The 14127-nt window shown below is 36.3% G+C and overlaps 1 protein-coding gene and 1 long non-coding RNA gene across 3 annotated transcripts in view; both read left to right on the top strand.

The window, feature by feature from the left end:
- Positions 1-13658, top strand: part of LOC139143611 (vesicle-fusing ATPase-like) — a 41370-nt gene extending 27712 nt beyond the window's left edge. For both annotated transcript variants that reach the window (XM_070714078.1, XM_070714077.1), the window contains exons 18-25: positions 305-461; positions 7030-7163; positions 7553-7619; positions 8002-8081; positions 8601-8735; positions 10306-10367; positions 11240-11347; positions 11516-13658. In XM_070714078.1, coding sequence (XP_070570179.1) covers positions 305-461; positions 7030-7163; positions 7553-7619; positions 8002-8081; positions 8601-8735; positions 10306-10367; positions 11240-11347; positions 11516-11531 — 759 coding nt within the window. In that variant the 3' untranslated portion in view covers positions 11532-13658. The remainder of the gene's footprint in view (positions 1-304; positions 462-7029; positions 7164-7552; positions 7620-8001; positions 8082-8600; positions 8736-10305; positions 10368-11239; positions 11348-11515) is intronic.
- LOC139143610 (uncharacterized) lies at positions 3378-4411 on the top strand. The gene is made up of 2 exons (XR_011554638.1): positions 3378-3728; positions 4202-4411. It is a non-coding gene; the product is annotated as an uncharacterized lncRNA (long non-coding RNA).
- Positions 13659-14127: the final 469 nt, after the last annotated feature.

The following is a 14127-nucleotide window of genomic DNA, read 5'->3' as shown; positions in this document are numbered from 1 at the left end:
AAAGCACCGTCTCACACTTTTTGGAGTATAACTAGCAAAATTGTGTTTTGCCGACAGAACAAAAATGCTGAAAAATACGTCAATAGTTGCAGCTAATGAAATTTCACCTTTTGTGGAACTTTTCAGTGCACAGATTATTCTCTGCAAATTGTGACTTAATTGTACCATTGCTATTCCTATTTCTATCACTATCTGTATTTTTAATGCAATAATATTTGTTTGAGTAAAAAGTAAAATGGAACACAAAACTCATTTACTAATAACAAGGACATCATATCCTAACTTCTTATCAACTTTAACACAGGCATTTGGTGTTAGCAATGAACACTTTGAAAACTACATTCTGAATGATATCATCAACTGGGGTGATCCAGTGAGGCGAATCCTGGAGGATGGTGAATTGAAAATTGAACAAACTAAAAACAGTGAACGCACTCCTTTAGTTAGCATGCTGCTAGAAGGTAGGTGTATATTCATATCGGATGGCGGGGCCATGTATGTATGCCATGGGCAAGGGTGTATGGTAGATGGTAAGGATTTATGTCAGATAGCAGACATATATGTCACATTGCAGGGGTGTATGTCTGATTGCAGGGATGTATGGCAGATAGCAGCTTAACCCTTTCAGTGCTGTAATTTTTCCCACCAAAATTTTAGTGCAACATTTTACCAAATTCTATGAATTTTTCTGTACTTTTTAGCTCCCATAGCCATATGTATATATGGCAATGGAAGCTATTCTTATAGGCTAGGGAAATGTCTGTATGTCTGTATGTCTGTATGTCTGTATGTCTGTCCGTCAACATCAAAAACTCCAAAACCGCTGCACATTTCATCTTGATATTTGGTGTGTACATGGATGATGGGCTGTAGATGAGATTTTGTTCAAATGAAGTTGTCATTGCCAAAAATATGCAAATTAAGTGAAAAAATGTAAAACAGTCAAAATTGAAAATCTCAATAACCACTGAGCAGATTACATAAAAAATTAGCATGTAAGTACTTTGGGCTGACCTGAAATAATTGTGCTTTTTTTGATTTTTTGATATTGTTGAAAATATACAAATTAGTGCCAAAAAAGGCGTTTTTGGTAAAAAATCTTCTTCTTCATGAACCGCTGGTCAGACAGCTTTGATATTTGGTATACAGGTCCCTAGGGATAACCCAAATTGGATTTGTTCAAATTGTGATGAAATATGCAAATCTGTATTTTTAAGGAATTTTTTTGTCATTTTTGGTCAAAACTTTATTTCATCAAAACCGCTCGTCTGACAGCTTTGATATTTGGTATACAGGTCCCTAGGGATAACCCAATTTGGATTTGTTCAAATTGTGATGAAATATGCAAATCTGTATTTTTAAGGAATTTTTGTCATTTTTGGTCAAAAATTTATTTCATCAAAACCGCTCGTCTGACAGTTTTGATATTTGGTATACAGGTTCCTACAGATAAACTAAATATGATATATAGAATATATGATGAAATCTGCAATTTTGTATTTTTGGTGCAATTTTTGACATTTTTGGTCAAAAAATGTGTTTCTCAAAAGCTACTTGTCTGATGCCTTTGATATTTGGTATACAGGTTCCTGGGGGTTCTCCTAGTGTGATATAGTGAAATTTGATGAAATCTTCAATTTTTGTATTTTTGGGTCAATTTTTGCATTTTGGTCTAAATATTTGTTTCTCAAAAGTTACTCATGTGATAGCTTTGATATTTTGTATACATTTTTATACATAATTATGATGAAATCATCAATTTTGTATATTTGCAGCTAATGTTGCCATTTTAGGTCAGGCAATCCTGAAATGAGCTATCAAAGATCTCAACCATCTTCATCAATACATATGTCACAAAAAGTTGCTCTCTACATAACACAGCAGAGCTCTGTCTACTATTGGGTCGCTTGTTTTTTCAAAACCGCTGGTCAGACAGCTTTAATATTTGGTTAACAGGTCCCTAGGATGACCTTAGTGAGATGATTTCATACAGTCAGGAAATACTTAATTTTGTATCCATGTCTATAGTAGCTTCAGGGACATTGGCCCTATGTTTAAGATAATGTTGTGATTCAGTAAGCATTTGAAATGGTAAACTGTATTTGGTGTTGAAATGCGGTAAAAAATAATGAGAAAACATAGCTGAGGTGATTTTAGCAGGTTTGGTTTCCAACAAATATATTCAAAGTTTTTTTCAATGTTAAAGAGTGATGGAGGGGGGGGGGGGGGGGTCCTGGCAGATTTTGAAAAAAATCCAAACAAATGTCAATAAAAAAATCAGCCACAGAAGGTTTGTCAAAAAGAAAAGGTGGGATAGTGGGAAAAAAAAGAATGTACAGTGTATCGGATAAAAAAGATGTTCCTCATCAATCTTCCAGACAACCCCCTTTTATCAAATGGTACACCCCTGATGTATTTTTGTGTGCCATTAAACATGCAGTGTATTTTAGTTTAAGATGTCAATCAAGTTAGGTAAGGATTTGAAAGGAATAGTCAAGTTCACCACAGTTTAACTTTATCTCTTGTGTCATCATCCTTGTGTAATTGGTTAAGTTTGTAAGTTGCTCCAGATGTGGATATACCAGCTGTTCTGGAAGAAAACAATGTTTACTTTTCCCTGTATAGGGTTCTGAGTTAATGATTGCATGTTGAAATCTCTCCATGTATCTGGTGCATGGGCAAAATGTAAATATTTGTTGCATGTTATGTATTTCAGTCTATGTCAAATATTGTAAATGAAAAATCAAGAACAGTTTGCTGTGTGCTTGTAAAGATAACATGTATGTCAATTAAATTATATAAAATAATTAAATATTAAATATTAAATTAAATTATGTCAATTAAATATTAAAACTGCCTTGCAGTTTGATTGTCTTAAAAATTATCACAGAAGTAGAAAATGAAAAGAAACTAATCAAATTGCTGTAACATATTCACCCTCAGTGTCTGTAGGCCTATACTTAACTATTTTATCATTGCATTCAGCCTTTTGTTATATCTTTATCACTCTCCATGGGCCAAGGCACACTTGGGGTCAATGTCATCACTCTGTGCCAGTCTGTGAATGTCAGTCTGTCTGTATTTAGGCCCATGTTTCATACAATTGGTGGTTTGTTTTGATAACTATATTTGGTATATAGGGATAACCTAGCAATACAATTTTTTTGACAAAATGTGACATGACTTCGGTGACCTTTGACCTCAAATATACATATTTGTCCATAACTCAGTAACCACAAGTGCTACATCCTTCATGTATAGTATGATGGGACACCTTATGATGCCACATATTGTACCTCATTAATTATGTGCATATCTAATTTTGAGCAAGCCAATAGAGCCAGAGGTCTGATTTTTGATATAATAGGGATAACTATAGGAGAGAATTTTTTTGACAAATGTAATGTGACCTCGGTGACCTTTGACCTCAAATATACATATTTGTCCATAACTCAGTAACCACAAGTGCTACACCCTTCATATCTGGTATGATTGGACACCTTATGATGCCACATATTGTAGCTCATTAATTATGCACAGTCTGAACGCTAGGGGTGCAATTTGCATATGCAAATGCATTTCCTTTCGAACGGCACTCAGCAACTCAGTCTACACTGTGACCGTTGGCTGGCTAACACAGTTTTGCAGTCGCTCCCAATCCTCATTTTTTTCGCCGATAATTATCATTGGAGACCAACTTCATCTCTTCAATTGGATTTTCTGAGAAGGTAAGTGACTTTTCGGGGCTCTGTTTGAAAAATTAAAGTGAATTTGTGATTTCAGCGATTTTCATAGTACGATGTTATATGTCGAGCGCGGACTTGTGTTGCTGTACCAACTACGGTAGCATGAAATTATGGCCCAAAATCAAGCATAGTTCGTGGAATTATACTATAAATTAGCTTTTTACCGCAGAATTTTGTCTGTTCATGCCAGGAATTTGATGTTGGGCGGCAAAGTTCGCCGCTGTGTTTTGCCGCTAAAATCCAATATGGCGCCAAATCAACATTAGTGTACTGTACGTTTACACGTACACTGTGTACTCGCATACGCTCATAGTGAAATAAATCCCCAAAATGTGCGTATTTTTAGGTAAAATGTTACTTTTTTGGGGGAAACTATCATCAAGTGACACTTTTAGGTTGTAATACGTAAAATTCGTGTCACAGTTGTTTTTAATTATTTTCCTCTTTTTTTTCAGGGTCATCACAGTCCGAGGATGGCTTCGAAGCTTCCAGCCGGGGCTTCCCATAGAAAAACTTGTGCATATGACCTCATGGTTGTTCACTTTAACTTTTTTGACGTAATTTTCGTGTCTGATTTGTCTCAGTTTGTTGCAGTCAAGTCTCTGAGGCTTAAGTATTGATCAAACTTCAGGTTTATTTAGAATAAAGCTGTTGTCTTTGCAGTATATTGAATTCAGAACTTATTAATTTTCTTTTTAATTTAACCAACACAAAACCAACCGACACGTTCCAATATTTATTGAGAAATTCGTGTCACCCGAGCGGCACTTTCAAAGGCTTCATTAAAGGTGAACTTCTCCGATATGCTTGCACATGCAACAACGACATGGACTTCATTGAAAAGGTCAACTTTCTCACACGCAAACTTCAACAACAAGATTATAGAAAAAAAAGATATATCTCGTATAAAGAAAGATGTTAATCTCACCAACCATCGACGATACCTCACTGATAAAGATAAGAGGAATATGACATAAGAACAAAACTGGTTTACACAACGACCTTCAGTCCATTCATCAAAACCAGGCAAATCAAACAATGTCTAACAAAAAATTGGAAAATAATAGAAGCCGATCAAACACTGGTCAAAGTTTTTCCAGAAAAACCTATCATAGCATACAAAGGAATAAAAACTTAAGAGACATCCTCGTTCAGGCACAAATCAAGCACGAGGATAAAATAAACACGAACGGTCTGACCACACAACCACTCAAAGTTCAGACCACAACATATCCATACTAGCATCTCTAGTTGATGAACAATCGCTACTATCAAATTAACATGTGGGATAAATAGCTCCAACACATAACCGGTTCTTTCCCGGGGACCCAGATCACATGACCAGGGTCAAAGCACTATCGATTCACCGGTGTCTCGCCATGTTTCCTCCATATCATTAAACCACATTGATCGAATCAATATACCGCATCACTATCAAAGGTAGAAAACGATGTGTAAAGTTGCTCTCATTTTCCTATATATAGAAACAGACTTCAAGATACATAAAACAATTTATAAATTCTAAAATTCTGAGAAAAAATATACTAAAGAACTGTAGTTGTAGTTAACATAAAATTATTCTCGTTTGTAGAGGCCATCTAATCTGTGGTGAATGTATAATGCCCACTGTAACAAGTACTAGAAAACGGCATTCATAGGTGAAATTTTTAGACGAAGTTTCGCCAAGGGTCTATTGAAAAGTGTACCATTTCCAGTAAAATAGCTCTGTGAAGTTAAAAATTGGTATACACAATCAATTGTTACTGAAAAAGACACTGCTGAAATTTGATCGGTGTTCAAGACCCGGAAGACCATTTACTAGCCCCGTTTCTCCTTCATAGACAGACCCAAATCGTGTTATGCAACAGAAACTACTCAGTATACACATCGACAATCTTTTGAAGGTAGGTTATTTTTACATGACAAACTGTTTATATCAGAAACAAATTCCTAAAAAACACATATTACCTATAACATTCACTCAGGTCCGCGGTATAGCGTGAATATAGGCATGTTTAGGCGACCCATGCTTGTGTGACCCTTGCGTACTACTGCGACCTTTGTTTTGAAATGAAAACGAGGCTATTTTTTCTGAGGGCGCTGTTCAAATTACACCCCCAGCATTCAGACTGTGCACATATCTCATTCTGAGCAAGCCAATAGAGCTGGATGTCTGATTTTTGGTATATAGGGATAACTATAGAAGAGAAATTTTTTGACCAAATGTCGTGTGACCTTGATGACCTTTTACCTAAAATATATGTTTATGTCAATAAATAAGTAACTACAAGTGCTATGTCCTTTGTATTTAGTAGGATGGGAGACCTTATAACAACACATGCTTTACCTCATTAATTTTGCACACATCTAATTCTGGGCAAGTGAATAGAGCTAGAGGTCTGATTTTTGGCATATAGGGATTAATTAGCAATATAATTTTTTTTTCAAAATGTCATGTAACCTCAATGACCTTTGACCTTGATTATACATATATATGCATATCTCAGTAATCACAAGTTCTATACCCTCCAATTTTGATAGGATATTAGACCTTAATATGTCACTTCTTGTACCTCATTTATTATGCACATATGTATTTCTTGGCTGGCCAATACTGCTAGAGGTCTGATCTTTTTTCCCGATTTAGAACCATTACTTAGACATGCCTCATGTGTTTCAAATTGGGAACAACGACATGGTATTTGCCCATAGATCTCAACATATACACTCCAGTGATACTTCTTAATGACCACATTTCCCTGCCCCATCAAGACTAAAACTCCTATTACAAGTGGGGACTGTCATTGTCAATGACTTGTTTAGTTAATGGTTGTATCACAGTATACGATATTTCTAATTCTGTATTTTTTCCATGTTATATTCTGAATAAATACATTAAACATATTTCACTGTCTCCAGTACATTACATTTAAGTATTTTCACTTCATGCACTTTATCCCTTTCACACATGTTCAATATCTGACCAGAGAACAAACACTAAATAGTCCAGGATGGGAGCTACAGTGTCATTGACGTTATTTTTTATAATTTTGGACCAAATGAACAGCACTTTTCATAGGCCATAGTTTTTGATCAAAAATTTGGGGAAAATCTGAAAAAAATTGTCCGATCTGTGAAAAATTTACTTTGGCACTCAAAGGGTTAATAGCAATTAAATAGCAATTAGGTTGTGAGGTGGCAATAAATATTTTTTGATACACATTTGATTTCAACTTTGATATTAAATGGTGCGTATATTGATTTATCATGGTTATATTGACAGGTCCACCTTCCAGTGGAAAGACTGCCCTTGCTGCTAAGCTAGCCATGGATTCAGAATTCCCATTTGTCAAGATTTGTTCCCCAGAAGATATGATAGGATTCACAGAGGGAGCAAAATGCCAATCAATAAGAAAGGTGTGGAATTTACTGTTGGTATTTCTTGAATTCAAGTAGCAGTATTTTCACATCTCAAGATATTTTTTGTCTCAGACAGTCAGTTTATGCCTTTAAACTTACCACTGGCGAGCTGACTTTTTCATAATTTGGATGATATACTGGACACCAGCACATGTCTTCTGCTCAATTCTGTAATATGCTATATATGTATATGTAATATGTACACCATTATGCAGAGTGTGTAAAAGGGACAAAGTTGCTATCTTTCAAATTAGGTTATTTTTGTTTTATAATAATGTGCGAACTTATTTATATTATTCCGCTTATTGAAACATGCTTAATCATCAGTTATCAGAGCGCTCATCACACCAGTTCACCATATGTTTATCTTCCCTCCAAACTTTCAGATTTTTGAAGATGCTTACAAGTCACAGTTAAGCTGTGTTGTAGTAGATGAGATAGAACGGCTTCTAGGTAAGCATAAAAGATAGATATGAGTTCGATAAAAGGTGTTGTCTTTTGTCTGAACCATACAATGATCAGCCTTGAATGCAATACGGGAGAAAGACTACCATAACTTCCATGGCTGTTGCCAACTTAGGGAGCTTGTAGCAGGGTGTTGTAGCATACGAATTTTCCATTTGCAGTGCTATTGCTATGTTAAAAGGCTGTGACCTGACACTTTGCATATTCATAATTTTCATATTCATGAGAAATTGTGACATCATTGCATGTTAATCAACCACGCAAAGTAAATCAGTCAGAAATGAGAAAAGCATGTAAACATTGAAAATGAATTCATATTACCTGTTCTGTACATAATTTCTGCAGTCTCTACTGCATTTTATTTCCACAGATTATGTACCAATTGGTCCCAGGTTTTCAAATCTTGTACTTCAAGCTTTACTAGTATTGCTGAAAAAATCACCACCAAAGGTAAGTCTTGACGGAAGATTCTTACAGTTCAGTTCAGTGCAACAATGTGCTAACCATCAAGGGCAATGAAGAACAGACAGATAGGCCAGACTCTTAGGATGGAGAAACTTGACAGCATTGCTGCATTGAAAGTACTTGTGTAACCCAGTACTAATGGTTGCATAGACATTGGTTTTAATCAGTATCAGATTATAAACAGCTCAATTGCATACTGTCAGGAACAGTAAATCCTTGCAGATGACGTCATTTATGCCAATAATGACCCATTGCTTCTCTTTAGTGATTCTAATAAATATTGTGTATTCTTAAGTACAGTTTCATATCTTCGGTCACCAAATGATACACAAACATTCTTATAATATAATATGAGCATTACAGATGTGTAATATAAACCACTCTTGCAGTGAGAATTTCAATCATGGCAGATATGATGTTCTGTAAGAGACCTATCACCGAAAACTTTTTTGTTGAAATTATGAAATAGTGAAAGTATATCTAAATTCTGCAAACCGTTTTCAGGGTCGTAAGTTACTGATCATTGGTACCACGAGTCGGCAAGATGTCCTTCAAGAAATGGAAATGTTATCAGCATTCGACACGACAGTTCATGTATCAAACCTATCAACAGGTGAACACGTCATGGAAGTACTTGAAGTAAGTCACTTTATCAAGTGTTGTCTTTTGGTTTGGTTGAGGCATATATGTCCAATTAGTTACATAGAAAGGAGTATGTGCATATCTAGTTACACAGAAAGGCGTATGTGTATGTCTTGTTACATAGAAATCCATCATTCTATGGAATATTTCATATACTTGACTGAGGACAACACTGTGGCACAAATATTGACACTCTTCATGACATACATGTGGACACACACCATGCCATACATGCTGACATGCATCATGACAGGTAGTGAAAAGTACATTGAGCTAGGCTATGCTTAGACATAATTGTATAGTATATACAGACATAGTTGAATTATGTAGCCAGTGCAGGCTAGCAAGAGAGCCTAAACTAAATAGTTTATTTCTCAATATATTTCAATATTAAGCCATCATGATTTGTTGTTTGCATTGTCTGTTTGTAAAGATATAAATCTGAAGCATACACTGAATCCATTCAAGGTTGTAGCACAATAATATGCAAGTCTTATCAAGTTTGTATCTTCACTAATAGCTTGATTCTGTCAACTCTGTGACATTGATAATGACATTTTAAAGTGGCACTCACACTTGGTAACATTTTTAAAGCACATTTTTTTAATGCCAACGGTCGATATTTGACGAGGCGACTGCGCGCGGATCGCGAGATATCGATAAAAACATGTCTTCAAAAAAGTAAAAGTTTGAATTCCGGTGGCCCACCTAAATTCAGCTTCCGAACATCGAACGTTCGGCACTGGGGCCATTGTCAACTAAGCTATGGAGTACGAGTCTACGCTGACGCTGCTGTACGCCACAGTACCACTGGCGTCGGTGATCAGTCATGGCCTGTGAGAGAAAGCTGAGTCTTACTGACTTGGCGTATAAACGAAAAACACTTTTTGCTGATTCCACCAGAATTGGCAAAGGTGACTAGCCAGTTACTTGCGGTTGATACATAGCGGCCGCCGCGTGATATGCATAGACGCATGCCACACTCGCATACCACGCGCGCGGCGTACTATGTGGCAGACGACAAAATGTAGTCATTGGAGGCGGCTAATATTTGACATGTAAAAACTGATGTTTATGTGGTATTGGTTAAAAATATAATACAACCGATTTAGAATAATGAAAACGACAAAAACTAAGGAGAAGTTTTTAAAACCTTACCTGAGGTAAAGGCATAATGCTGTATATAAAGTCTTTGCAGTGGGAAGTAAATTAATTGCGTCGTTCGAACTTATTGTAGACTCCCTAGAATATCGTCAATCAGCACAACAACAAACCTTCGGGGGATTTCGAGTCAAAATTAGAACGATCGTAAAACTTCGGGATGTGAAAAATACGCTCGGGAAATGACATGTTTTTATCGATATCTCGCGATCCGCGCGCAGTCGCCAAGTCAAATATCGACCATTGGCATTAAAAAAATGTATTTTAAAAATGTTACAAAGTGGGAGTGCCTCTTTAAGACTAGAGTGTCAAATATATCAACAATTTACATATACCATCTTTCTATCTGTAATTTCTAGTTTCTATCTGTAATTCTCCATATCCTATGTTCTTTCTGTTTATTCAGCAAATGAAGAGTTTCCACGAAAAGGAATTGAAAACACTCAGTGGCAAGTTACAAGGAAAAAGGTAATGCTTGGTACTGGAGTGTGTCAAACTTTGAGAAATGTCTCCAGTTTGAGATTTGGCATTTAAGGTAGTAGGTGCCTTAAAATATGCAGACTTAAACATGTGTTCAAACATTTCTTAATGAGATTTGAGACCAGTTCCTTTTTAAATCAAGAATGAAAATCAGGGGTCATAATGCAAATTTTGGTATTAAAGAGAAACAAATTGCCAACCATCCTTGTGTTAACTCCATGAGGAAAAATTAAAATTTTAGATTATCATATAAAAAGGACTGAAAATTTTGTTTACTCCATGAGCTTCAAAATGAGCAGTACATCAGAAAAGTATTGTAAAAATTTTGAGAGTCTGAATATCTGTACCCAAGGCTCATTCTATCTTAACCAGTAAAGGTGAACTTCTAACCAGAAAGTGACCATGAAAAGATAGTAATGGTCATTTGAAAATGGTTTTTAAGTTGAAATCAGACTTGCTTCAGTGTGCTTTGTTCTTGCAGAGTTTTCAAACATGTTCTATGAAACTTAATAATATTGATAGAATATTTGCATATGTGTTTTAAATATATTGATTTTCTCTCCATAGATGCATTTACTATAGTGACAATATATTCAGGTTAAGCAACAATGCTGTCAACTATTGTGTCGGAGCCTGTGAATCAGTGTACACAGACAAAGCCACTCAATGAAGCCAATTTCTGAGTTTCCATGGCTGTTAATTACCATGGTTTCCATGGTTGTCACCATAGTTTCTGTTTAGTGTTCATGTCTGTAACTACCAGTATGGTTTCCACAGTTGTTACCATAGTTTTTGTTGTTATCACCACGGTATCTATGGCCTGTAACCATGGTTTTCATGATTACCCCTATCCAATACAGGGTGTGGGTTGGTATCAAGAAGTTACTAGTACTCATAGAAATGGCCAGACAGACAGATCAACAGTACAGAATACCAAAGTTCCTGACACTGCTTGAAGAGGAAGCAGGGTGAGTATAAAAGTTCAAAACAACAGCTAAAATTGTAACATTATAAATGTTCAAAATGGTATATTTCTTGTCAGAGATCAAATAAGTATAGTTGGATCAGGAGAAACAAGCAAAATTTTGTTTTGATTCAAGATAAATATTTAAAGCGTTTTCCTCTATTTATTTCAGATTACAGCCAGAGTAATTTATGATCTGATTGAAAAATTTCAAAGATTTTAATTTGCTACAAACAAAGATGAAAGAAGATGCATGGTTGGACACTCTGTGTAACAAGAGGATCCTGTGCAGAGAATGCAAACATGAAAAGACTTTTTCCTTCAAATGGGGTTGTTATGAATATAATGTGGAGTATTGACAGGGAAGTTAGCATAGCGTAGCACACATCGAACACTGAGGACGGGCCAATGTGCTGCAGCTTAGAATGTTGTAGCGGATTGGCTGTTTTTAAATAAAAAAATGGAATGTGCTGCATCTTTGAAAGTTGTAGATGATTGGCTGTTCTGAAATGACTCATTGATATCAATGATAATAGCCAACCAATGAGGTGCAAGCTTTCAAAACACTATGCTTCATCCAAGAATAGTTCTACTCCGGAATAAAAAGGATGCGATGCGTACGCCGTTCTACATACTCAGAACGCCCAAATAATCACGTGATGCCGGTACAAACAAACCCACATGTGTACTGAACGCGTATGGAAATACATGTACGTCTGTGCGCGTTTGCGCACATGGCTTTGTTTGTACCGTGGTCGATTCGAATTCCGGGTTTGGCCTATTGGTTAAGTGCATACTTCCATTGTGTTTTCATAAAAGCCTTATTGTCTGTCTGCCATTCTTCACATACATCTGCAAATTTTTACCAGTGACTTCAAGCATCATTTTCCTTATGGCTATGCATCTTTTACTGTTCACATTGCATCGTCAGTGTCTGCATCATGGGATAGAAGTTTGGCATCAGGATGGCTAGCTCACATTGGCAAGGCAGGGAGTCATTGAAAACCGTTTGAAATAAAAATTACAAAACATCTACATTTGCAATAAACAGGGGTTGTTTGTTAATCATTCTGTAATTATATTGTTCTCCACCTAAACTATGCTTCAGTGCTCATTGGTAGCAAATTTGGTAAAAATGGTCATTCGAAGATCGTAGTTCAGTGATTCAAACTTAGCCATTGCTCGTTCATGATGCCAGCATCATTCAATGAATATTTGTTAGATTAAAACACACAAGTACATCAGTGACATAATTCCTGTTGTGTTTGAGATATTACATCTGTAAGTATTGAATTCATGCCAGTAATGCTAGGAATATAATGCCAGTATATCAGAAGTTTGGAAAGTTTCTTGCAACGAATTATTTATCATATTTAAACCGGCAGAACAACAAAGATCTTCTCACATAACAATTATAATCAAAGGCAAAACAATGGTGTTTTAGCACATTCAAGAGAAGTGTTAACCTATTTGTTGTTTTGTCATGTGAATGAGCTGTACATTTTTGTGATCAATTTCTGTAGAAGAAAAGCCGCTGACATTGATGTTCACAGCTTCTTCCACACATACTGAGATTCAGACATTTTGAACCGAAACTCTCATATGCAAATTTTCACTTAAACTTGACAGTTTTGTCATCTTTGTGTTCTATAAACGTCATTGCAATGCAGAAATTTCCATCTCAAAGTCAAACGTACAAGTAAAATATATGCGGGTTGTATCTAGCATTTTACACTGCTATTGCCTTCGTCAAGATTGGTAATAAATGTAGTGAATATATGGGTAAGAGTAACTTGGTCTGACTTGACCCGAGCAGATGTGCTGTATTTTTGAGTGGTCAAGTCAGTCAATGATAAACTGCATCAGTCAGCAAGTATACCTGTATTATATATTGTTGATCTTAATAAGAGTTTAGTCAGTGTTTGTGTGACATAAATCTTTGTAACATTGTAGCTGCATCTCTACTGATATTGCTTCTGATTGGCTGACAGCATCCACTTATGCCTGATCAGAAGGGAACTTATAGACTAACTGTAGAGGGCAGTCTTTAAAACGATCAAACTGTGCAATTGATGTTATTATGACAGACTTTTTTCATGGGAAAGGAATCTTCCAACATATCCTAGATGGTGTTCGTTGTTTTCATGAAACTTTAAGGTGTATGAAAGTTTTTCTATAATTTTCCAAAGTTGATTCCAAAACTGTTCGTTTGTTAGGTTAGGTTCAACATATACCTTAGTAAAAGGATAGCCTCTTTTTTCAAGAAATAGAGCAGGTATTACTGTAATAAAACAATTTCTGAGAGTTTAGTGTAATTTGTATCAGAATGATATCATAATTCAGTGAAGTTGTTACTGATACTTCTTTGCTAAGAAGTCTGTGTAAATGTAGAGATACTGTGACCCGTTTTGATACCATCTGCCGAGGTGTTATTAGCAATGAATGTGAAATGTGAGAAGAGAGAAGTACATCTTTTAAAAATTATTTGCATTCAAAAGATCATGCACAGATCTCGACTTGTTTAGCCCCCCCCCCCCTCCCCCCCCCCCCCCCCCCCCCCCCCCCCCCCCCCCCCCCCCCCCCCCCCCCCCCCCCCCCCCCCCCCCCCCCCCCCCCCCCCCCCCCCCCCCCCCCCATTCCCCGGTAAACAGTTTAATAATCCCCATCGATAACAGTGGGTTTGGCCCGAAGCCTGGTGGCAAAAAAAAGGTTATAAATGAATACTTTCTATATACCAGGTCAGTTTGTGCTCTTAAAGCTGTGTAATTTATGAAATATGTGTAC

The sequence above is a fragment of the Ptychodera flava genome, chromosome 11, assembly GCF_041260155.1.
Source record: "Ptychodera flava strain L36383 chromosome 11, AS_Pfla_20210202, whole genome shotgun sequence".
Taxonomy (NCBI): domain Eukaryota; kingdom Metazoa; phylum Hemichordata; class Enteropneusta; family Ptychoderidae; genus Ptychodera; species Ptychodera flava.
This window is presented reverse-complemented; position numbering and strand designations above follow the sequence as displayed.